Source organism: Varroa destructor, unplaced genomic scaffold, assembly GCF_002443255.2.
Source record: "Varroa destructor unplaced genomic scaffold, Vdes_3.0 BEIS01000003.1, whole genome shotgun sequence".
Classification (NCBI taxonomy): Eukaryota; Metazoa; Arthropoda; class Arachnida; order Mesostigmata; family Varroidae; genus Varroa; species Varroa destructor.
Genome location: NW_019211456.1, coordinates 13,544,167 through 13,567,546, shown reverse-complemented (window position 1 = coordinate 13,567,546; position 23,380 = coordinate 13,544,167). Strand labels below are relative to the sequence as shown.

Here is a 23,380-nt window from a genome sequence, read left to right as displayed (position 1 = left end):
TACACTGGTCTTCTACTACTTCTACAACAGTTGCTCCTGCAAGCGTCGCTAGTGCATGTTGTGTAGTTGCTGGTATAGCTGGCCTGAAGGTTATTCTGCAGTCGTAGGAATGCCCATCAATATGTCAAATCGTGAAAAGACGGCTTTAAGAGGTGTAATCCGCAGGCTGTGTCGTATTGTGCGCGAGTGTGTTTTTGTTCGTCATACGGCAAGCAACGAAAGTTAGAAAATCGGGCAGGCGCTAAGGAAAATTGACAGAGAAACAGACGTGAGTCGGACTCAAAAGAACGAACTCGATCGCTTGTTTCGATCCGTCTTGCCACCGCCGCCTGCCCCGGACGAGGGAACGCTGTAATCCACGACTAGCGACTCGCCCATATATCCTCTCAGCAATCTGTCCTTTTCGGTAAAAAACAATGAGGTTTTCTAGCGAAAGAAAAGTTGTTCTTCCGATCTTTTAGGCATATGCAAGGATGCATACCTACTTCACCGGTGCACTACCCTCTCGTCACTTTTTGTACTCCGCGTACCGCTCTCCGATAGCAACCTCCTTCTTCAGCTATTCTACCTTTTTCACAGGTTCTAGTCACAGCTCTTCGACATCGTTGCGCACTTCAACCCGTAATTGTCACGATCGCAAACTGGGCAGGTAGCCCAACCTTCATACACGAGTCTGCAGGCATATACGATACTGTGTTCTGTGTTGACGCATCGATGACGACAGAACAGCTTCCATAGCCCTGTTCCCTAAGTTTGCGTTCTGCTTTGAAAGACGTTAAAAATATGATATTTCTCAAAGCAACCGTTTAAATTTCTCCTCATGCTGTCCACCCTTAGAACGGAGGAGGCTAATCATAATCTATCGTATCGACAATCATATCAATGGGTGCTACAGCTACAGAATCAACTTGACTCAAATGAGACGGCCCGACGCAGACTATTCGATGTTTACTTTTGGTTACAAATATACATTCCAAACCCTTCAAACGAATCCTAACAAAAACCAATAGCAGAACACATATCGCACTATAAAAAATTAATGGATAGCCTTCATCTTCTCGATCTGTGAGATTTTTCCTTTTTTTTTTTCTAACAATATAGTTTCGGGTACAATCATGCGGGCACCTTCATGTTACCTTACTGCAAATTTTTCCTTTCCCTTTTCCGCTACTTTATACTTAAACAGTTAAATTTATATTAACTACATTCACTTGAAGGATTCGCACATATGTCCCCTCTTTTCTTTCATTTTTTCCTCATCGTTCCATTCTTAAAGAGCCTTAATCATCTCCTAAACCGCCCTATTCCCACTGATTGTCCTTTTATCACTCCCCTTTGATCCCTTTTTCCTTTATATATATATATATATATATATATATATAAAGCGAGAGAGAAAGAGACGCGGCTGTCGCTGGCGTAGCAGAAAAGCACGTTTTACAGCTGTGCTGAGGAACGCCCCGACAAGATCTAAATGAGATAGGCAGATAGGTGGCAATGGGGTTTTCGAGAAGGGGAGAGAAGACTGCTAGTTGGTGCAGCGGGGCAGTGGCAGCTGTCGAGTTGAAATTGCCCCGAAATGAAAAAGTGAGAGATAAACGAAGCAATGCCGTTCACCTCTCCGCTGGCGCCAACACGAAACACGTTAGTGGCAGTAGCGAAGTGAACGAAAGCACAATATAGCAGCAAAGAGGTAAGGAGCAGCAGGAAAAGGAGCAGATGATAAGGAAATGAATGAAAAGAATATGGCAGGTACAGGTGCGGAGACGGCAGAGGCAGGACCAGTGACGGCGCTAACAGTTGCCTGAGAACGGCGCAGGGCTCAAAGCAACTCTCAAATCGGCCTCTTTAAGAAGAACCGACAAGACATATTTATGTATGAATGAACCCCAGAGAGGACGACGAAGAATCAACGAGCAAAGCTGCAGGCCAGCCGGCAAGCCAGCCAGTTAGGCCAGACTACCATCAACGAGGCGAATGAAAGGCTTCGTAGGCTCTTCCCTACTGCTTCGTCTGCTCGTCTGCAGGAGAGCTCCGTCGAGACGTTAACGTAGAGCAACTAATAGTGCTGCTATGCTTCAGTTCTTTATTGCGCTATAGCAATTGTTACCTAAGGCAGTTGTTGCTGCCGCGGCGGCGGCGGCGATGGCGGATGTATCGTGAAGCACTACGCTACAATGATGATCACTCATGCACACGTCTCTAAATACTTCCGTGCCGTTGCCGCGCCTTAAACCTCACTGCGTCTGCATCAGTCGACCGACGTGGGAATTTTCCGGATAAAAGAGTAGGTTCATGTCGGTGCTCAACAATTCGTTGATCGTCGCTTCTCGTTAGGGGGGGGACCAGCTATTTAGGGACTATTTAACTGAAGGACGTTTGTACTAGAAAACTGTCTCTTTCTTTCCGCGCTGTTGCGGCACGCTTACAAAGCAACAATATTACCAGCAGAGCAAGCGGAGTTACTTTTTGGGTGTCAAGTCGGTAAAGCCATGTAGAAGTTACTTTGATAATTCTTACCATTATTGTATCTCATGGGCAAATGTTTTTTATTCTACATATATATGTATATTCAGTGAGCGTCGATGCACAGGAGTTTGAATGTATCTCGAACAAATAATAAGTTAATAATACTTTGTGGAGTTTAATTGATTCGGGAAAGGTTGTTGGGGCGTCAGTTACCTACCTTTTCATGAAAATGGTTGACAGGCGCCTTTTCTTTTTTTTGAGTACGACGCTACCTTGTAAAGGTACATAATATTTGAAAATGAAACGTCTAAAATTAGGTATCCAAATCACAGCAACATGTAGAGTTGTAGTTGTTCTCTAAGAAAATTTTTCTCGCATTAACGAACAACGTACTTATATTAAACTGCTATGGTTTTAACAGCTATCCTACCTTTAGAGAGAATATTCAGCCGATATCACACAATACTGTTTGTCTAATTGGTTAGTGGAAGCTCTCTTCATTCCAAGTGTTTTTTTCCGTAGGTTGCATGGGTTTTTCTTATCTCGGATTTTTGTTAACTTTGAAGACAAACGGATGCATATTTGGATAAGATCTTATATGGTTTATCCCTTAAATCCTACTTCTTCTCAGATGTCCAAAAGTCACTTCTTTTTTATTCTTATTTAATTGGTATAGGTATCCTTTCATTAAAGCCTACAAACGAAAGCCGGCTTGAACGATTAAAGCGTCCAAATTAGTTAACGTTGCATTTATGTTCAATCATCTTATCTTTAATAAAATGTTCTTACGCATGAAGGTAACCTCATGTTGTTGACATCTTCAGCATAGCACGATGCAGAACGATTATCATTATCATCAGTGTGTCAGGTCAGTCTCGTCATGCACCCTTGCACGCCACTATGAAGCAGTGCATTTGTTTCGATGATGTGCTAACACGATCTAATCCTAGCAACCAAGCAATGCTAGCTAGTTCAAGAGATTCTCGTTACTGAGGCGTGGCGTTCCTGCGATTTCATGGGGGTTTCCCTCTCTTAAAGAGTACGCGGGAATGTGTGGTAGCCTGACGCTTGAGGAATAGCGCAGCGCAAAGCTGGATTATCGTAATGACACCCCACCGTGGTGGCTGTTCGTCCACTATCTCATTATAATAACATTACGATCAAGCCGCATCAGGTTAGTGCATCACACGCAGCCCTCCTCAGTACTGATGGGGTGCTACAAAGCGTACCAACTATACCGTATCCGTCTGCTCTCTGATCGGTACCATCCACCAACTTCATGAAGCCCCAGGAAAATGCGGCCTTAACTTGGGAAGGGAACACTTTAAACTTTCGAGAACTGCAGCAAGCGCACGGACGGAGCATGAAAAAGGACACGGTCTTAGGGGAAGACTTTTCCATTTCACAGACGTTCGAAAAGGTGCTAAATTTTACCTATATCGTATACGTATTCGCTAAATTATTCAGTTAGTATATGAGCTGAAAACAAACATTATGGGATATTGTTAATCCAGTTCACTGTTACAGGTTTTGAACTGCGCAATCTTCGAACGTACCTAACCCACCGAAATTGTTTGTTTCATTAGTTAATCATTCTGTCAAGACGTCGGCCACCTGTCATGTATGAAATCTCGCCAACAATATCTACATAATTTTCGAAGTATTCAGAATTAAGTAGGTCTTTAAACGTACTAGATCGGCAACGAGGAAAACGAAAATCGTACTTTTGCTTCAGCAATGACCGTTTACTGCGGTGACAATATCTCGGTGCACTTTCATGATGGAAAAATTAAATATAATAAATAAATCTAAACTCGCTGTGGACCAGATATTTGCGTGTTATTGCTAAGTGGCAAAAATTAGTTTACACCAAAGGAATGGTAGAAATTGAATAACCAAGGAAAACTAACTTTACGATATGCGGACCTGTGTTTTCTAGTATTCCGTAGCTCGGTCTCTTTCCCTTTGAAGTGTTCATATCTAAGCTGTCGCCTTTATGACGTCGTCAGTTACAGCGTTCATTAGGTGGATTATCATTAGAACACTTGTTATTTAAAAACTACGCCTTTTTGCCTGTTGCCGTCATAACAAAAGATTCCAGCGTGCACGAGAGCTTAAAGAGTACGGCTTGCACACTCGTCAGCCGTCAACGTCATTAAATCACGTCGCATATTCGTGCATTGAGTCGAGCCAAGTGAAGTTGAAGTACTTCAGCTCGTGCGCTTCTCAGCTTTCGTTCTTCAAAACGAAGCCTTCGCTTCGGCTTCGGCTTCGTTTTGAAGAACGAAAGCTGGAACACGAAATACACCATGTATAAGAGGAGAATGAGAACGCTGTCGTCTCACTTAACTAACATTCAGCACGACTCGCGTGCTGCCGGCATCACGTTAACAAAGAGCTTCTCCCTCGAAGAGCCGGGGGGGCGTTATTATCATTTTAATAGCGCGGGGCGCCAATGTCGGATTAAAGCTTCTAGTTTGCGTACAGCGGAAGCACTCGTATTCGAATACATGCCAAAAGTACCACCCTTGTGTGTAGGAACACCTCACTGGGGAGCAAAGAGCACAAAGTGCATGTTTGTTGTCCTGTGGGAATCCCCGGGTGTGAAAAAGTGACGGGTGATTAATGCCACTACCTACCTTGCTCCATCCAAAAGATATCCTACACGCCAGAGCTTTTTGGAGTGGTTAATGGTTGAAAATTATCCTTGAAACGGCGCAGAGTTTGTCTTCTGAAGCAAGTTATCGAAACAACAAATCAACATGTTGAAACTTTCCTACTATCAATTAGTACGAATAGCTTGTGACAAGGTTCGAAAAAGTATCCTTGGAAGAACCTTTTTATAGAATGAATTAGCTGACATAAGGCTCATACGCCTCAAGGCTAATGTTGAACAATAGACACGGTAATGTGAAGAGTCCCTTATACTTCAGAAGCTAATTGGATGTTAATTTAATGTCTGAAACCCGCTAAACACTGTATGTTCTTGCTTGAAGTTGACAAGTGGCAGGCAAAATTGCCTTTTCGACTGTCGAGGACACCAGGGACCAATTTCGCTGAGCATTGCATCTCAAACGCGGCTTTGAGTACCGAAGTTTTCAGACTACGCGTAAACATCTCGCAATATTCGTCCCTTCCCAAGTAAATGCAGTTAGACAATGTGGGATAGCGGTAGCGTGTTAAGAATGGCTAAAAAATGTTGATTTTTACTATGATTTGCATTATGCTAACACGGCAAACAATAGATCATTGTTGTAATTATTGCTAACAAGTAGAATGCACCTATCGTTTATTACTCACAACGAATGGCTATAAATCATTTTCAGATATTTACTCTATGCGACAATCGCACCATATAAATTTGTTGTAATACTTTATGCATAACCGCTGCTATTAAACATTGCCTTATATTATAGAGGCCTTTGCACACGCGCACCTCCTCCTACATATGAGAACAAATTGTCCAGAAGCAATTTATAAATTGTTCGATTACGTTGTATTATGTTGTATAACGGCGCAAGCGGTTTACTAAACATATCGCTTTCTCTTAGGTACCGACAGGACTATGTAGGTTTAGCAAAGCTTTTCTCGAATTCGATCCTTTATTTTTACGGTACGAAAGAAAGTATCGTTGTACACAATAAATGAGCCTTTAGCTAAAATCAATGATCGGAGTGGTACTTGTCTCGAAAATGTGTTTTTCCAGATTCGACACAATCGTCAGTAGTTGCCGGTCGCTGCATTCAGTCGGGCAGGCGTTCAAACCAGCCCGTTGGCCGCTACGATGCATTTTCACTGCCCAGCTGTCATCAGGCAATCCTTCCATTATAATTACCATGTCGGTTAAACGGCCCACGCTAAAAACAAACGATCAGCAGAACCTATTTCAGATAAATCAGATTTTACTACTAGAAGAAATCGTACCCCTAATATAGCTATAATGTATCTCTAATATAGTACACAGTCGTTTGACACTGCTCCCTGCTAAATTGGAATGAACTTAACCAAGGACGATGGCCGTCCACAGAGTATTCAACACGTAAACTGACCTGGCTATGTTAAGCTAGCCCTAAATGTCCAGCATTCATCATAATTTATAGGACTCACTTTCCGAACGATCGAGGTCTTGCTCCAAGGTAGCAGAAGAAGCGGTGAATACACTTTTCGTCGTCAATCTTTGCTATCCAGCGAAAGAGATCTTCGCTGATCTTCACACCGCCTAGAAGAGCCCGACGAGCCTTACAAACGTAAAAGTGTATCCATTATTGGCATAACTGTAAGCCATTTTATCTAAAATTAACATTCATAGTCAACCCTAGGCAAACATTTGTTCGAATACATAAGAACCTCTCGATCTGCTATTCTGAAGCGATGTGGGAAATCAGACAGCCGAGCAATGACTTTTGTCAATTTCCAGGCTGCTTCTTATTATACTAGCTTCATTGTGACAGAATACTCAGTTCGGTTGTCTCTGCACTTTCTACAAAAGGTACAAATTTTTTTCCGATAAGATAATATTGTAAGGGTTAGAAAAATGATGATCGGAAAAGCAAGGTCGAAGTTATCAGCTGAATGAGGCTGCGTAGTTAAACTCCGACGATATAACGAGTTATTAACGATATATGAAGCCGAGCATTGTCATGGTAGGCTGTGACTTGTCGGCCATTGTCAGGCGCTTTTCTTCGGATGCATTGCCTTAGATGGTTGAGCTATTGAATCATTGCGCTTAACTGAAATAAGGGCTTGGTTGTTTGAGGCACGCTTATGGGAGAGTGGCCTATGCGATCTTGCAAGGTACTCTTTGTGGGGTTTGGCTCTTGTTTAAAGACCACTATCAGTTTGACCATTAGCTGCTCTAAGTGCCATTGTTATAAATGGTCTAGTTTTCATCATCCGTAACTATTTTTGAGCTAGGGGGCGGAACGATTTAGGGGGCTAATGCGCAAGTCTTTGAGTGCCTTATTGTAGTAACCATAACCAACCAACTGACGTGCTGCCACGCTAGTTCAAACTTCAACGCGGGTAAAATTTATTACGAAAATTATACGGGATTGTTATTAAGGTTATTGTTTATATTGTTTTTGATTATATATATATAGCCTACGTACGTTTCTGCTACGAGCGTCCTTACGCAATTGTATTGTACGTCTTACGTCCTGCTAGCGCACTGTGGCAATTTTATAAGGCGTTACTGCAATGGCCATCGTAAAGTTGTAAAAGACGTAAATCTTGTCGGCCGTACACACATGGTTCATCAATTGGTAATCGGTCAGATCACGGGGAATCAGGATGCCTGCCTGCCCGAGTCACATAATTGTAGCTGGCTTGATGTCTTTTAAACAGTCGACCTAAATGCTCCTGTATTTTCTGTAATTTGGCTAAGCCTCATACGTGGATTCTGATCAAGTGCAATAAAAACCTCATCGATCTTACGGATAGAAGATCGACCTGCACGTGCTTTGTCTACAATGCTGCAATCACCACTTTGAAAACGAACGAACCACTTTTTTGCCGTCTTTAATATAGTATAGGGTCCATGTGCCCCATAGGTGGCAACCTTTTCCAAAAACGAAATTTCAAAACCAACCTTGAATGCACTTTTTTAAATACCCCATATTTGAGTACGACTGAATCAAACATGGTGTTAGACAAAAATTCGAAGACAGCTTCACATATATAATGACTACCTGCTTTTCCTTTTCCCTCAACTGTGTTTCTATCACCAAAAAATGCAAGGATTCGAAATCTCCTGCAAACTTATGGGACAACCGAATTCCATTTTCTGTAACAAATGCCATATACTAACCCGTGTGGAAGACCTTGTCGATGCAACACTTGGGTAAGGATCCACTTGAACGGCCGGGACGTGTAACATGGGGTTTTCTTGAACCTCTTCTACAGGAACTATTTGTTTTTCCACGTCCTGAATCTCTTGTTTAGGAGTCCTATAGCGACCTATTGCGTGAAAAATTGAACTGAGCATTGGCTGTCCTTCACCAACTTTAGCCTGAATGAAATGATAAGTTTCATCATTGCGAAACATAGGACTCAACATCTGAAGTATCAAAACAAGCATATTGGAAATTTTCGATTTAACGAAGAATAGGGTTTGATAGGGCATAACCACCTAGCGATGGCCTATAATTATATAACTTGAATCGAAATTTAAATACGAGATTGACATAAAATTTCAGTTGCTTCTCATTCAGTTCTAAGTAAACATTGGAAAAATTTATGTAAAAGTTGTATTCGTTATAAGCGGAAGTGACCTAACGCGTCTAGTACAGTGACTATTAAACGATAACTGCCGGGTCTATGTCGCTATTATTAAGGACTAAACTGGATTGCTAAGCGTCATCGGTCCGTTTTATAAGCACATGAATATGAATGTACCTGTGTGCGTGCCGGATTACAATAAAAGTCTAATACTTTATAAAAACAGCGAACAAATCACGTACGTTATGTATTACTAAGACATCCATAAGGATCTTCTAGTAGCCCACAAGCATTGTCTTACGTTTTGGTACTTGTCGTAACATGTTATCGATGTCTGCCGACACTCATGTTGCAGTGGCACGTATATATAATAATATATCTTCAATCCGGTCTTCCTTATCTTCAACTTACTGGTTCTTAGTATACTAACCTTCATTCCATAGCAGACTTTCAGGCTGGCTAATCCCACCACGCCTAGTCCTACGAGACCGAGCGAAAACAAGAAGGCCTCATTTGCTGCCAATTGCAAAAGTAGCAAAGCCGCTGTCAACCATCGAGAACTTTTCATCGTCTCTATACTGTTGTAATTCCTTAAGCCACTGCGATCAAAGGAGACAGACAACAGCGTTTTACCATAGAAAGTCCTCTACATGCGAACGAAGAGCTGATGCGATGATTTCGAGTTGGATAAATGACGCGTTGCATTGATAAGTTCTATGTTCGTTAAGTACTCTCCGGCTAAAAAAAAATTGATACATGGAGACAGCAGCTTAACAAACTACAATCTGGCAAAAATAACATGTACATTATGGGTATATATATAATAATATAAAATGGATATTTCTCATAGGCTCATACGTTTTTGATCACAGTAAGAAAATTAGTCATTGTAGTGTCGGCATCGTTCTTCTCAGATCGCTGAATGCCAAAGGTTTCAAGCTGAGACTTATGTTTGGCTACCAACATCACTACAAATAGATCAACATTCGGCACATTGAATAACATAGGAAAGATCCTTTTAATACCTGAACATTTTTGCCAAATTGTATAATTAACAAACCAACGAAAGTGAAACAGTCAATCTATGTAAATGCATGCGTCTCACTATAAGACAATACCTTGTAAATGGCCACTGGTAACAAAGGCCAGGACCAAGATATAGTTTGCTCACTTTTGTACCGTGTTCCCTCACCAGCGTTATGAGTAGTCGTTGAGCAAGCAACCTGAAAGCACGAAGGGATGGGGTTCAATAAAGCCTTCAAGAAAGCAGAATGAGCCGGCGAGCTTTCGGTTTTTTTTTTGGTGAATGATGATTGTAGCAATAATGACCATGTGTGGTCCAACTCATATGTAATCTGGTGGCAATCGGAATTGTTTCCAATCATATTTCAAACGAATTTCACTGGGCTCTACTATCGTATTAAAGGCATTACTCCTTCGACCAGGCTCGACAATTGCCCTGTTTGAGAAAACAGGAAGTCAGTTACTTCATTTTGGTAGAATTCAATATGCTTTGAAGATTGCCGAACCGTAGCAACTTGTCACGATTCACTCTTTTGTACGATTCAAACGTACATTTGGCAAGATTCAATATGGAAAGATGTCTACTAACCTGATCGTCGTCGAAACGTGTGCTGTGTATATGTGCGAACGTAAGCGGCCTATTTTCGGCGGCACAAGTCCAATTGCAGATGAAGTGGCCATTGGCTGCACGTTTGTATCGAGTCGACATGACGAAAGGGCGGCGTGCAGTGACGTCTGCATGCAATCAGCACGCACAAATGCTATACAACATGCATGCCGTTCTTCTAGCAAATCAATCAGATCTTCTTCTCGCCCAAATTATCCCATGTCTTTTTAGGTCTGAATCAGTTAAACGTATGTTTCATGGAACGAAAGTCCTGTAACAACCGAGAGTTCATATCGAGCCTATTATGCTGTTTCTATAACTAACTCTAACGCCATACATGAAAGTCTTTTAAATCGGGCGCTTTGCCATACGTGAGGAATCGTTATTAACGTGCGTGCCTAACGATGATCCCATATTATCTGATCAACTTTAGCTTTCTAGGGAATATCGTGCACTGTTATTTAATATGTATGTTAAACCGCTAACATTGCATGGTGATGAGGACAGAAGAGAAGCAAAAGTGTCTTGCAAACCAGTAGGAAGATTCCTTTAGTTTCAAGGATCTGCACAAGGACGTTGGTACCCGCAAATCATACGTGAACGAGCCCTGTATATATATATATACAGGACGACGTGTCTAAATAAAAAATGTTTTCTTTAATATGGGTCTATGTAATAACAACAAATATTTGTCACTCGTAACGGTTATGACTAATCAATAAAATTACTGTTTACTTCATTATTAGCTTCAAATATTCCTCGTTTGGTCCAAAGTTTCTTTAGACAGTTTTTTAATAGCAAAGCGTGCGTCGAGCGGCATTCGCACTTGTAGAGCGTCGCCCAAATATGCTACAGATAAACAAAAATTCAACGAGATTAAATTTTGGCCTTATAATAGGCCAAATGTCGCAAAAATGCATCGGCTCAAAACGGCCAATGAATACAGCATGAAAAAATGCAGGAAGTTTTAAAAAAGACTAATCGTTGAAACTTACCTAAACGACTCAATTAGCCATTGATATCCTCTTGTTCTCCAAAACTCCAATTCCAGATATATGAAAAATGGGCTTTTGATGCATTGTTGAGCCTCTAAATGTGGACCTCATTAAGGACTCTCTGGTTTACCCCAGGTGAAATGATTTTAGTTTCTTTTTACTAACGAAGAAAAACTGCCAATAGGTAAAATGTTAATCGTGATGTCCAGCGCCTTACCGTGATAATGGCTAGAGTAGAAAATATTCTCAGGCTAATTCTCCTACAATTTATAAAAGAACGAATTGAGACGGTTTCACTTATTCATTATTTTCTGTCCTACCTTGTCTGTTGCAGGGTGAAAGGCTTTCCTTAGAGCTGATTTATTAGAACTGTATCAATAGGCCCGAGAGGTATCCATCATCTCATTCAGATTCGGCATGGATAGACAGAGAGAGAGGTAACTGACTGCTATTACCAGGGCGTGTTTCAATACACACACAGCTTAATCTTGGCGCGCACTCGAAAGTGGTTTCCAGAAGGCGGTGAAATCTGTCGAGTGGACTGACTGGCAGATTGACTGAGATTTGAAGAAGGTAGAAATTAGGTTCGTTCTGATGATCATTCAAAGAGGCCGGCCACCTGTGTGTACGGGTCGTTCTCGGTGGCTTTAGATGACACCGCCACCTAACCACCATATGATAGGAAATTACCATCGATGCGACAATCAATGTGAACCCCTATGATTCGTGACTCAAACACGAACGGAATGAGGGTAGCTGAACCTCCATACATTGCATATGTCGTGTCAACACACAAATGAAGCATACGAGAGGAGGACAGCTGGCTTTTGCAGACGAGTACTGGGGAAGGGTGTTTTGTTGTTTAAAGCACTGCAAAATAAATATAGGATCCGCTTTAAACATGATTAGTTGTAGGAACGCCGTGAATCAGTGTTGATCCTATTTGTAATAGTTTGGTCTTATGAAGCATGTGGAGTTAGATAGGTGCATCGTGCCAAAGCGTCGCCGCGAAGCTCCCGGAAGTGAACATGCTTGCTCAAAAACTTGCTTGTTCTACATAAAAGAAAGCACAGAAAGCTAGAGTGCTGAGGACCGAAAATCACAAAACGATATAATGGACAAAATCAAGTACACGCGTTCTCAACTTGAAGTATTAGAGCTGAACTTCAGTAATGACGCGTACCTCAACGTAGAAACTGCGAACGATTTAGCAGCGCAGCTTAACGTGTCCGTTAAACAAATCAGGGTAAGCGTATAGTTGTATTTCGAAACACGATTGAGCCCTTAGTTTCGATGAAATAGCAGAACCGTATAAGACGTTTTGGCACATCTGTTAAAAGGTTTGCGGTAATGGAAATGAACTGCAGCGTATGTTGAACCGTTTTCCCACGAAATTTACTGGCATATATATATGCTGACATTGAAGCTTGAACACTGAGACACGTTTTGGTTTTCGTCATCTGCGAACAGAGGGCAAATTTCGCCTATATATATATATATACATATATAAACATACAAATTAAATAATTGAGCTCTGTAAACAGCAGCATCTTGTAGTTTGTTGAGTTGTCATCTGCTTGGCCGCTACGGAAGCCTATTCGCCATAATGAATCTACGGTAATGTCATGGCACTGAGCTCTTGCAGTAGAACTTAAATCCTAGAATGGGTTGAACGCCTGCTTTTATTGATAGGCGCAGATTTGCTCATTTCATTATGGTTGTTTTTGCTGTTTTTACTGTTTGTGTCCCGCTATGGTCAAGTGTAGCAGGACCGGTGTTATTTGTTACCTGCTTTATAGTCGCTGAACTAGCGTAAGGCGGAATTTCTATCGACAATTGTATCGCTCGTTGGATATTTGAATTGACAAATTGTTGTTGAAGCAAACTGGTTTGTAACACGCCCCGATTCCTCCACATCCCTATTAACACGTCTTCCAGGTATGGTACCAGAACCGCAGAGCAAAGCTGCGCCGAGATGGATACAGACAAGACCATTTCCTCAGTGTAAACAACACTTCAACGAGGTCATCGTGGGATTGTTTAACAGGTGGGAGATTATCATCGCGGTCGAACTCAAGATCTCCGACGATGCATCGAGCGCGCTCAGCTCCCTCTAGTCCAGTTCGTCCATACGACCGTTATCATCATCAACAGCATCCGCCATCTCCCATAAGCCGAGAAGCTACTAGTGAAAGCGCGTCGAACAGCTATGCGAACTCAACGTACGACAGTTCCCCGCAGTACTCGCAGCAAGCGTCCGCCGCCACGTACGACACAAGCAATTCATGGAATACGTGCGATTTTTCAACCACTTACTCAGTCACCCCACACTCCCCTAGTAACAGCAGTAATAATACCGCGTCAAACCTAACCCCGAGGCCACCAGCGAGTCCATATCCAGATACAGCATTTTGTCAACAGTTTAACTCCGTGCCGGCCATAGTGATCAATGATAACCAACACGATGAAGATGATCTAAGCGTGTACTTAGAGGAAAACGCCCGCGACGCCACGGACGCTTACCCTTATTACGGCCATCGGGAATGTACGGGTCGCAGCAAAAGTGCCGAGCCACTGGGGACTGCAAACGAAACCCAGATTAATCTCTATTATCAACCTAGAGATTTCAGCGGGCTTAGCACTAGCCATAGCTACGGCAGTTATTGGCAGAACCATGATACGTACATCAGTGACACGTGCAATGCGCCTGCTCGCTATAGTACGATGGCGACTAGTCCCACGGTACCATTAAATCATGCGTTCCACTCGTTACAGATGCGCGAAGCTCAGGAATCTACTGCATCTGGTCAAATACAGGGTCAGATTCAGGAACCAGCTGCAGCACATCAGACCACGCTTCGAGACCCCTCAACGTGTGCACAACAGTATCTTGCCGAAGAAAGCGTGAGCGGCGAAGAAGCGTTTATTAGGTCGCTAAACGAATTTTTTAACACTTAGAAATGAAATACAATTGAGATGACTGCTCGTTATTGCTTCTTGCTATAACCATATCCAGAATAATCGGTAAATACGTTCGGAAAGCCTAAACGTGAACACATTATCTATTAGAATGATTGCAAATACCGCGGCATACCATAACTCACTAATCAATTGTTACTCATACCATTATTGCTAAACAATCATTGATATTATTACTAAACTGCGTTCATTGTCATAGCTACGATCGTCATTGTTATTATAACCGTCAAATGTAGCTTTGTTCCCGTTGCCGTATGCGCCAGTAGGCAATAAGACTGCCAATTTTGTATATTCAGATTGGCCAAAAACGTTACTTGTCAACAAAAAATGATCTTTAATTGTGTCAGGTTGACCGATACCAATAGAGATCTAAATTTACCCAAAAGTACCGCAGACGGTCTGTTATTGTTCAATTGAGCTTATTTCAGGAATAAATTGAGTAACTCGTATCGAGTCATTACACCAACGTGTACAAGTGGCCTTTAATTATGCCGTTTAGATATTACATATGGTGACCTGCTGGTGGTCTCCATTGACGAGAGGGTGTTGCTTACTATAACTGGATTGTCAGTGGACATATAGATACATAAATAAACATACTCTTATTTACGCTAAAGTAGACTGACGTTCTTGGCGAATTTCATACTATTTATGTCCACAATACTATGTATAAAATAACGTAAGTGAAATTTTGATTTGTGCTATACATAGAAGGCAAGCATTTCATATAAGCTAACAGAAACAGGAACAGATCACTGGTTCATCTCTCTTTCATACGTTCGACATCGCCGTTACGCATTCTATCAGACGGTCAGATTCCGCCACGACACAGATACGTCTATACCCATATCCGAACCTAGACCACAGGGTGTCCCTAAAATCAACGTGCAACTACTTTCCGTGCACAAAGCTTTCACGGAAATCGTAGAGGGTCATCCAGTGCGAGTTTAGCTACCTACCTCAAGACCAAGTATCTACGAGAACAAAGTTTGTCTTTGTGTTTCAATGGCGACCATGCAAAAGAAACTCTCGGTTGCAAACTTCTAAATGATAATAGGACCGTTATGGGGGAACGGTCATTTCACCGTTATCCGCAGCAATTAAGCAGAGGAGAAGCACCAAATGCAATCACAGGAGATTCCGTCCAGATTTTGCTTTCGTCAGACACGATTTGCTTTCTAGATCATAACATCGTGAAGGATATATAGCAGATGATAGCAAATAATAACAATTTATTATATTTTTCATAACATGCTGAACGTGTATTGGGCATTTACTTCGCAAAGTTTTGAATCCGAATGATTGCATAATTTTTATATTTAGATATCAGTAATTTAGCTACCGTGTAACAGCGTAAGGTCTATTTTGACGATGCACGAAGTGTTTTCACTTAACTTGACGCTTACTTAAAAATAGCAAAGTATCTAGGCCAGACGTTCTAATTAGAGGGAAAAGAACTGAAAACTTCTACGTACACATCTATCGCCGCTGCCAAATGAAATCTCTGGACGGACCAGTGAACTTATTTTCAACTACCCCCTTGCTCTGTATTTTATTTCTCTACAAAACAAGTCAAAGTCGTTGCCGAAAAAGAGCAACTGGATAACTCTGTAGGTATTTTATCAGAACACCTTTAGCCGTCTCTTCAATTTTTTAAATATACTGATTAACAAAGATACCTGAAAAAGTATTGAGCTATTATTTGTGTAATAGGCACTGCCTGTTTTACCGCGGAAACGACAATTAGACACATAATAATTTAGTCTAAACCCTGCCAAAGATAATCGATATAAGCTTCTTTGGATCAAAAACCTTTGTTTATTTTCCACTTGGCACTTCTACTGGACATGGCAAACCTTCATCTCGCTTCAAGAAAGCGTAGATTTTCTTTTACTGAAAACGTGATGCTTTCTCAATTGTCGTATTTTAGCTCAAGTCATTTGGGTATAAATACTCCTATTCTATATTTTGTCTCCCCTTGACGAAACTGCCCACAACGCAATAACCAGCGAATGGTATTGAGAGCTCTAGCAGTTAAATGTCAACTATATTTTTAGTCGATCGGGTATTGCTAGTCGATATCAGTTTAGGACTTAGCACTGCGAAACTATCAGAGCAGCCATGACTGAGTTGTTCAGTACACAGTCTTGAAATACACTTTTCTCGAACGCGAAATTCGGGTTTACCGGTTGTACTTTTGTTTCATCTCTCACCCACTGATAGGTAACAAATGAAAATTTCTCTCAAGTCTGAGGTGTACATCTTGGCTCATTCACTTTAGTTGTAAAACTTCCTCAACTAGTTCCTTACAGCTTTCGGGGAGTTTCTTCCCTACCAAGCTGCATTGCGGAATATATTGCGGCAAGCCGAATACAACTCTTAATTTCTTAGTCAGGCAGACTTGTTGTTTTTATACCATGATAAAGTAATATTTTACAAAGGGTAATTCTTCTATGGTTCAAATTTACGTAGCTGCGACGATCTATTTGATCATAAATTTAATTACTCTAGTTTTTTTTTTAAATACATGTATTGCAATGTCTCATTTGATGCTAATCTTTGAATGATATATGCGGAGAATTGTTTAGGACCAGCTTTTAAACACCAATCATCGCGTGCTGTTTTCATCATACTTTACCCGTATGGAACAGGCTGGTGTTATACGACAGAATAAAAACAAACATTTTGAGCGTTTTTATTAATACAAATTACCTCTTTCGCAGTTTATTGGAGCCAATTAAGTTATTGTATTTGTTGTTGTACTGTTGCTCTCCGACGCGATAGGTTCATTTCTTGATATAATTCTACTGCTTTCCTAGCGTATATCGTCGGATTTTGATTTTTCAATATTCGCGCGCAAACGACCTTATCGCACGTGTTGGTGTCACGTTTCGGTCGCGTGTCTTCGAGATAGTCACGGAACCACGGCTGCGTTCTTCCTCTTTGCCAGTCACCTGACACGCTATTCTCAAGAGAATTGCCAGCAACGATTTGAGTACTATCAAATCGACCTGACCTTAAAAGACATGCACTGAGATTTGTCGGGAAAGACAAGACACGTGCCGCGTGCCATGAAGTGGATTTGTTAACATTGTTCACACTCGGCCGAGTCAGTGTGAGACTGACTTTTGACGACCCCAAGATTGGGCCAGCACTTGTTCAGCTCTGCCTCAAATTGGTCACTCCTACAAGCTTCAGTGAGTGCGATTGTGGCGAGCCAATAACGCTAGTGCTATTCGGATACGGCACCCCGTTCAGGACAACAATCGAATCAAAACCAATTACTTGGATCCGCAGTCTTTTCGATGCTTATACCCGTGTCGACACTCGTGCTTACATATTCAAGATTAAGTTCTATAATATAGCAATCTGACGCTGGCACCTAGGAGACCTTTCGACTAGGCTTTTCATCGCTTCATCATTTGGTCTACCTACATGCTTCAGCAACAGGACATAGCCGTCTACCTTCAAACAAAACTCCTCCGTGGTAACTCTTCGTCGTGATCGCAAGAGTGCTTAGGTTCCTAAGTTGGGGGGGGGGGGGGTCACTACACCTGATCCGCCTGAAGCTTTATTTTCGCGTATCGCAATCAAGTGTTCGTATTCGTTTTCGACTCCTGCTGGAAGGGTGTTTCGCTTCGGTTGTCATTTCTCTTCCTTACCTCTCGCTTTCCTCACTCCAGCCCGAGTATTCGCTCCCTCAGGTGTCGATTGAGAAAGCACTCATCGCGGTCGCCACACCATATAACAAATATAATCTATGTAACTAGCTCTATCGTGGCAAATCACCAAATCTATTCGCTTGCTAGCTCACTCACTGGGTGGCTAGTTAGGTGGCCGTAGTTGTCGTTCTGCCAATCGAGATGTCACAGGCGCGTTCGTAGAGCTTTCCTGCACAAGTGGAACTAATCCCAAAGAGGGGAAAAAGACCATAGATCCATCGTACAATGGTGATCTGATGATCCGCGCCCGCGCGGAGCGACCGGGAAGGCGGGCGAAAGACAAGCCGGACGCGAGCAGCAAACGAATGTTATCGACTGCTGGGACTTATGTGGACCACTTTTCTGCCGGCTGATGTGAGAGGACTTTCCCTGTGTTGGCCAATGTGCAACGGTCCGAGGGAGAGCGAGCGAGATGCGTGAGTGGAAGCTTAGGCCTAAGATCAGGTTGATAGGTATGGGAGCGCTGGACTAGGACGAAGCTCAAGCGGCACTTGGATAGATAGGGAATCAAAAAGGGGCTGGTCAGGCTTAGGAAGAGGCGCAGGTCGATTTAAAGACCTGGCCACATGGAAGTGAGAGCGGAGCAAACGCAGTGGACAAAATATTGTCCCACAAATTATATGAAGGCAAAGCATAAGTGAGTTTCAACGTCGTCCTAATTCGATTGTAGTGTGTCAAGAAGGCTCGGTTGATGGCAAATTGTGCAGTGGCTAGCGAAAAAGGCATGGCAATACGAGCACCAGATGGGTGCGATGAAATACAGCGTGCCAACCTAAACTGGAACCAATTTCGTGTTAATTTTTAATAACGATTGATTGAAAATTAAGGTAACATAAGAATTAAGGCGGTTTTGTCGTCTGCAAGTTGAAATGGTACTCGGCCTGATTAATGTCCACCGCATGCTTGTCCAACCAAGTCATAGTTAGCCCGCTTATGTTCTATCGAGCGACCTAATTGTACGGCCAACAGGGCCAATTTTGTCCGCTGCGACGATGGAATAGATTTGTTGGAATCAATCATTTGTTAGAACACGTGAACGAAATTTTGCCTTTAGTTGTCTAGCATCCAAGCGAATATCATTAGTCCAATGGCAAAAAGTTGGCTTCATTGATGACACTGGCACGTCATCATATCCTGCATGTGGTCACTGCAGACGCTGTTGTGTGACGGCTAATATCAATCGATGTTTGATCAGCCTGATTAGAAAAACTCACCATATCTCAAGAAAAAGTTAGTTTGTATTGTAATACGGGTAGTGTGTGTTTAGCGAAGTTATCACTAGAGCGCGCTGAGTAGAGTGGCCAAGAAACCATCTACAACCACGCCCCACAACTTATGGGTGGAGGATCAAATGGGCTATCAATCAGTGTGTAACAAAGCACAGTAATATGGGCGCAGATGATGACGAAAAATGAATTGGTAAAAACTTGTCGCTAGAAGAAAAGCTCCGCACGATTTGCCCGAGTTTCTAAAAAATCAACAACAATTTAGGCGACTGCCAGTATGGTGCCAACTGTTTGCCCTTTGCAGAGAACAAGCTGTAAAGGTAAGTTAGACTGAACTATTGATCGCATCTCAACATTAAACAATGATACACCACCGTAATGATTATAGCCTACCACTAACTATGGATTTATCAATAAATGTAGATGAATAAAAAAAAAAAAAACAAATACGTTAACGTATCATCATCATCATCATCAAGTCGAAAATACGTGAAAAAAAAATCTATTCTATTTACAACTGATCCTGACACCCAGAGCAACATCGACTATGACTAAGTGTTTCGTTTGTAATACTTTTCTCTATTATGTACCGCGTTTTCCAGCAAAATATGCCGTGTTCTAGTTAAACACTGCGGCGTTGGTCTGTGACATCTTTCATACAACTACTGATCGTTATGCTATGGTGTCAACTCAATTGGACTGCTGTCCAGCTCATCATTCACCCATTTCCTCCATGTCACCCTTTTGCTTCCTGATAGACACCTGATACGACCTCTCTCTTACATGATCTATGATCATCATCATCATTGTAACGCTGAAATTCCAGCTTTGCTGAACACAATGAAGCAGCAGTGTTTCATCTAAGCCTAGTTCCACGAGCATTTCTTGCGTCGCTGAACTAAGTTGTCCACTGTTCCTGTGTATTCTTACACGCGTGCTTAAAGGCACATGGGTCGACTCTACGGCGTTTGTTGGTGTTGACTAATACATACTCTATCTGTTTTCTTTATCTATCCACATCAAGGGCCAACGTCGGCGGCGGCGCGTTAGAGCGCTTGGCGTCAAGCGTCCTCAACGCGTGTCTCCTAGGGCCACCCTCTCCTTGTTTCTGTGCTAACCGCTATTGTGTCGCGATCTGCCAACAATAGCCAAGACAAGAGATCGTCCGAACCGTCTAGAGCATCATGTAAGAACCCACTCAATATAAGTAATGTATACTCAATGCCTTGCTTACCTAAACCCTGCATGCATCGCTTCATGCATGTCACCTTATAAGCCTTATGTTTATTCAATGTACGACAAGCGCGAGCTCCAGTCTGACAATCATTCGCTCTTCTGTCACTTTCTGCGGAGGTATGCGATTTCAATCCACTAACAAAGCAGTTGAATATTGTTTTACCTAACACTAGGACAACATGGCGCAAGCTGTTCGCGAAGCCTTTACCTACGACATCACTACGATACGAGCGCCCAGGACGAGTGCACGTGACCAAGCACAAAGTCCGTTTCCATGTGACTTTTGTTTATATTTGAATGGAAGCGATACTCAGCTGGTAGCTGGACCGAAGCAAACAACCATAGTGATAATAATTAACTCATATGCTACTGTCATGACCCAAGATCGAACTAGCAATTTAATCGTTTATTCTGTGGAGTGAACGTACCAGATAAAATAGCCACAGCCTAGAATAGTATTCCTAAAAAAAATTCTCAAAACACAAAATTTGTATTGTAAACTTTTATTTATTTTTTATGCTTTTGTTGTTTCTATAGTAAAAGCTAAAATGCGATCTATCTAAATTGAGAGATTCTGGCGCGCTCTGTTATGATCCTTAAAAATTCCTTTACCTAACGCCCGTGGTTCAACACGAAAATTATTATAAATAGTACGGAAGCACACGAAAAGAGGCCAAGAAATTCCTAAGTTCGTTCTCAGAATATGATCGAAGAGCAGCTCTTGTGCATTATGTCCGCTGTATACTTCGCTGCTTTCCGCTGGCGATAATTTGCCCTTCTGCGAAGGATGAACCCGCACGGTTTAAGGGGCAACAGATGTATATTCATGTGCAGCGAAACGAAAAATACACAAAAAAGGAAGGATAGCCAAGGTCTGAAAATGTATCAAAACACGCTAAGAATGCTAGTTCGATGATATTGTTGACTTGACAAACGAACTGGTAGTTAAATCTGACGCGACAAGAATTTCATAATGCTTCAGAAGTATGTTGTATGCTCTTCAGAGTTACTCGCTATCCCTAAATCTACCAGGGTTAATGGAAGTTATACCAACTAGGAACACAGGATACCTTTGTCGGTATAAAAAATTTCTTCGAATCTTCGGCTCCATTTCGATACTGGCTCCTGAAAATGCGAAATCAAAATTCTCGTATGTGTATAATGTACAGAATCGACAGCATAAATGCATTTTATGACCAGTTGCTATACTGGGTTCAGCTAAGCACCGTAACCCCTTCGTAATGACAGCAGGTAATGTTCAGTTGAATTCGAAGGCGTATATCTTGGCACCAGACGTTATCATAGTGCAGATCGTTCGAGCTCTTAGGGTTCGTGGTAGGCGCGATAGTCGACCTATGCATCTGAGGTCCTGATAAATCATTTCTCATTCATCTTTCTTCCTGTCTTACATATCAACATACGATGGGGGACAGTAGTGAATAGAGGTCGCTTCCAGTCCAAACAACGTTGCTTAATCAATGGGATACCCCGCTGCATCGCTCCGCGTTTGCCAAACCGGGGTATGCTACCGTCACCATTCAAATTTTACTCAGTTAACCCACTGCACCGAAGTGTGAGCCCTTATGGGTCCGATACAGAGAAAAAAAAACTAAATAAAAACAAATACATATAGCTACGTTGATTTCCTTACTAGGTTATATATAGAATAGACGACTAAGTTCATATAAGTTTGATTTTCTGACAAGGAAGCCAATTAATAAATACTACTACTTCTCGCTATGCATTTAAATTGACGTTTTCGGCCACTCTTACTCTGCCAGCAGGCTCTCAGAAGGACCTGTTCAGTATAGAATTAAGAATTCCCCTCCACTGAAGAGTTCAGCCGGGTTGAGCTTCGTGGGACTTATCTGGAATTTTTCCACCAGACCCATAAGACGGCATGAAACTGGAACTAGCAAAGGCCACAGATCCATGGTAACTCACTCAAAGTATTACGCATTAGCCAGTTATACCATGCTACCATGGTTTCAGGCTTGTAGGTATGAATCGACACATAGATAAAACAGAGAAATACTTTCCCTACAAAGGACAAGCCTGACTTAACGCATCATGGCAAAAAACACAGTTTCGTCTAAAGGAAAAATTCGGCGCATCAATGAAGCTATAATGCACCATCTTTAACAGCCAACGAAAACCTATGAAGTAATCAATAGAGACAACCGCAGTTGCATATTATATTCTATTGTTTCATTTCTTTGATCGCTCTTCCTACTTTGACAATAGGCTTCATTAGCCAGATCGACCAATATTCTATTTTTATCTTCTGTTAAATATTGTATCTATTCCAAAAGTTGAGCTAAGTTGTTTTAGTAATAGATAGTTGACAAAAGCTTGCGAACTTAAGCAAAAATGTGTTACTATCACTATTCATATTCGATCGATCGTCACACGTATATGTAGGTGCAATAACTGCTTTTCAGATTAACGTTTAACTTTCTGTTTCATCGACAAAATAGCGGGCGGCTGCTGGGCAAGCTCATGCAAACGCTTGAAACTCTACCTACTAGAATTAGATATTTCCAATACTAGAACCACAGGAAATGTATACATCAACCTTGGTCAGGGCGTCTTCCTGAAGAACATTGCAATGGGCAAGGTATTGCCACCATCAAGGTAGAAAAGACGTTTTCGTCTTACCTGAGGTCATCATTAGTCAGACGATTGCACTCGAAAAACATACTACGTGTATTTCTCTTGGATGATGGTTTATTAGCAACGTTACGTTCTTATGTTCTGGATACTGTGAACTTCCTGGGGCCTGGCAATGTTTAGACTCTAGACTTTTATCTATTGCTACATTTGAAGTATCATGTCATAAGATATAATGTTTCTACACGTAAAACTGTGAAAGTCAAATTGCTTTGAGACTCATTCCAAACACAAAATCCG

General features: G+C 41.8%; 2 protein-coding genes and 1 long non-coding RNA gene across 4 annotated transcripts; 2 read left to right on the top strand and 1 right to left on the bottom strand.

Moving 5' to 3' along the window:
- Positions 1–5,738: 5,738 nt before the first annotated feature.
- LOC111247180 (uncharacterized) lies at positions 5,739–10,470 on the bottom strand. 2 transcript variants are annotated; one of them, XM_022797818.2, is made up of 6 exons: positions 10,295–10,470; positions 9,801–9,905; positions 9,113–9,281; positions 8,273–8,521; positions 6,574–6,704; positions 5,739–6,323 (listed from the first exon to the last, which is right to left on the bottom strand). In XM_022797818.2, the coding sequence occupies exons 1-6, from the start codon at positions 10,444–10,446 to the stop codon at positions 6,119–6,121; spliced, it is 1,011 nt and encodes a 336-aa protein (XP_022653553.1). In that variant the 5' UTR covers positions 10,447–10,470; the 3' UTR covers positions 5,739–6,118. The 2 variants fall into 2 exon arrangements, with proteins under 2 accessions (XP_022653553.1, XP_022653555.1); XM_022797820.2 differs by lacking the exon at positions 10,295–10,470 and adding an exon at positions 10,170–10,241.
- A 1,949-nt stretch (positions 10,471–12,419) lies between these two features.
- Positions 12,420–14,752, top strand: LOC111247178 (uncharacterized). The gene is made up of 2 exons (XM_022797814.2): positions 12,420–12,553; positions 13,246–14,752. Exons 1-2 carry the CDS (start codon positions 12,422–12,424, stop codon positions 14,263–14,265), a joined length of 1,152 nt encoding a protein of 383 aa, XP_022653549.1. The 5' UTR covers positions 12,420–12,421; the 3' UTR covers positions 14,266–14,752.
- A 4,006-nt stretch (positions 14,753–18,758) lies between these two features.
- Positions 18,759–22,102, top strand: LOC147756550 (uncharacterized). The gene is made up of 2 exons (XR_015324159.1): positions 18,759–20,420; positions 20,644–22,102. It is a non-coding gene; the product is annotated as an uncharacterized LOC147756550 (long non-coding RNA).
- Positions 22,103–23,380: the final 1,278 nt, after the last annotated feature.

Bases quoted from the DNA above. Each gene is read 5' to 3' on its own strand.
- LOC111247180 (XM_022797818.2), bottom strand. From the start codon at position 10,446: ATGCAGACGTCACTGCACGCCGCCCTTTCGTCATGTCGACTCGATACA. The intron at 9,282-9,800 runs GTATTGTCTTAT...CTTTGATCGCAG, and splicing joins TACCAGTGGCCATTTACAAG to TGGCTTAAGGAATTACAACA. The intron at 6,324-6,573 runs GTGAGTCCTATA...GTTTGTTTTTAG, and splicing joins AGACCTCGATCGTTCGGAAA to CGTGGGCCGTTTAACCGACA.
- LOC111247178 (XM_022797814.2), top strand. From the start codon at position 12,422: ATGGACAAAATCAAGTACACGCGTTCTCAACTTGAAGTATTAGAGCTG. The intron at 12,554-13,245 runs GTAAGCGTATAG...CACGTCTTCCAG, and splicing joins TGTCCGTTAAACAAATCAGG to GTATGGTACCAGAACCGCAG.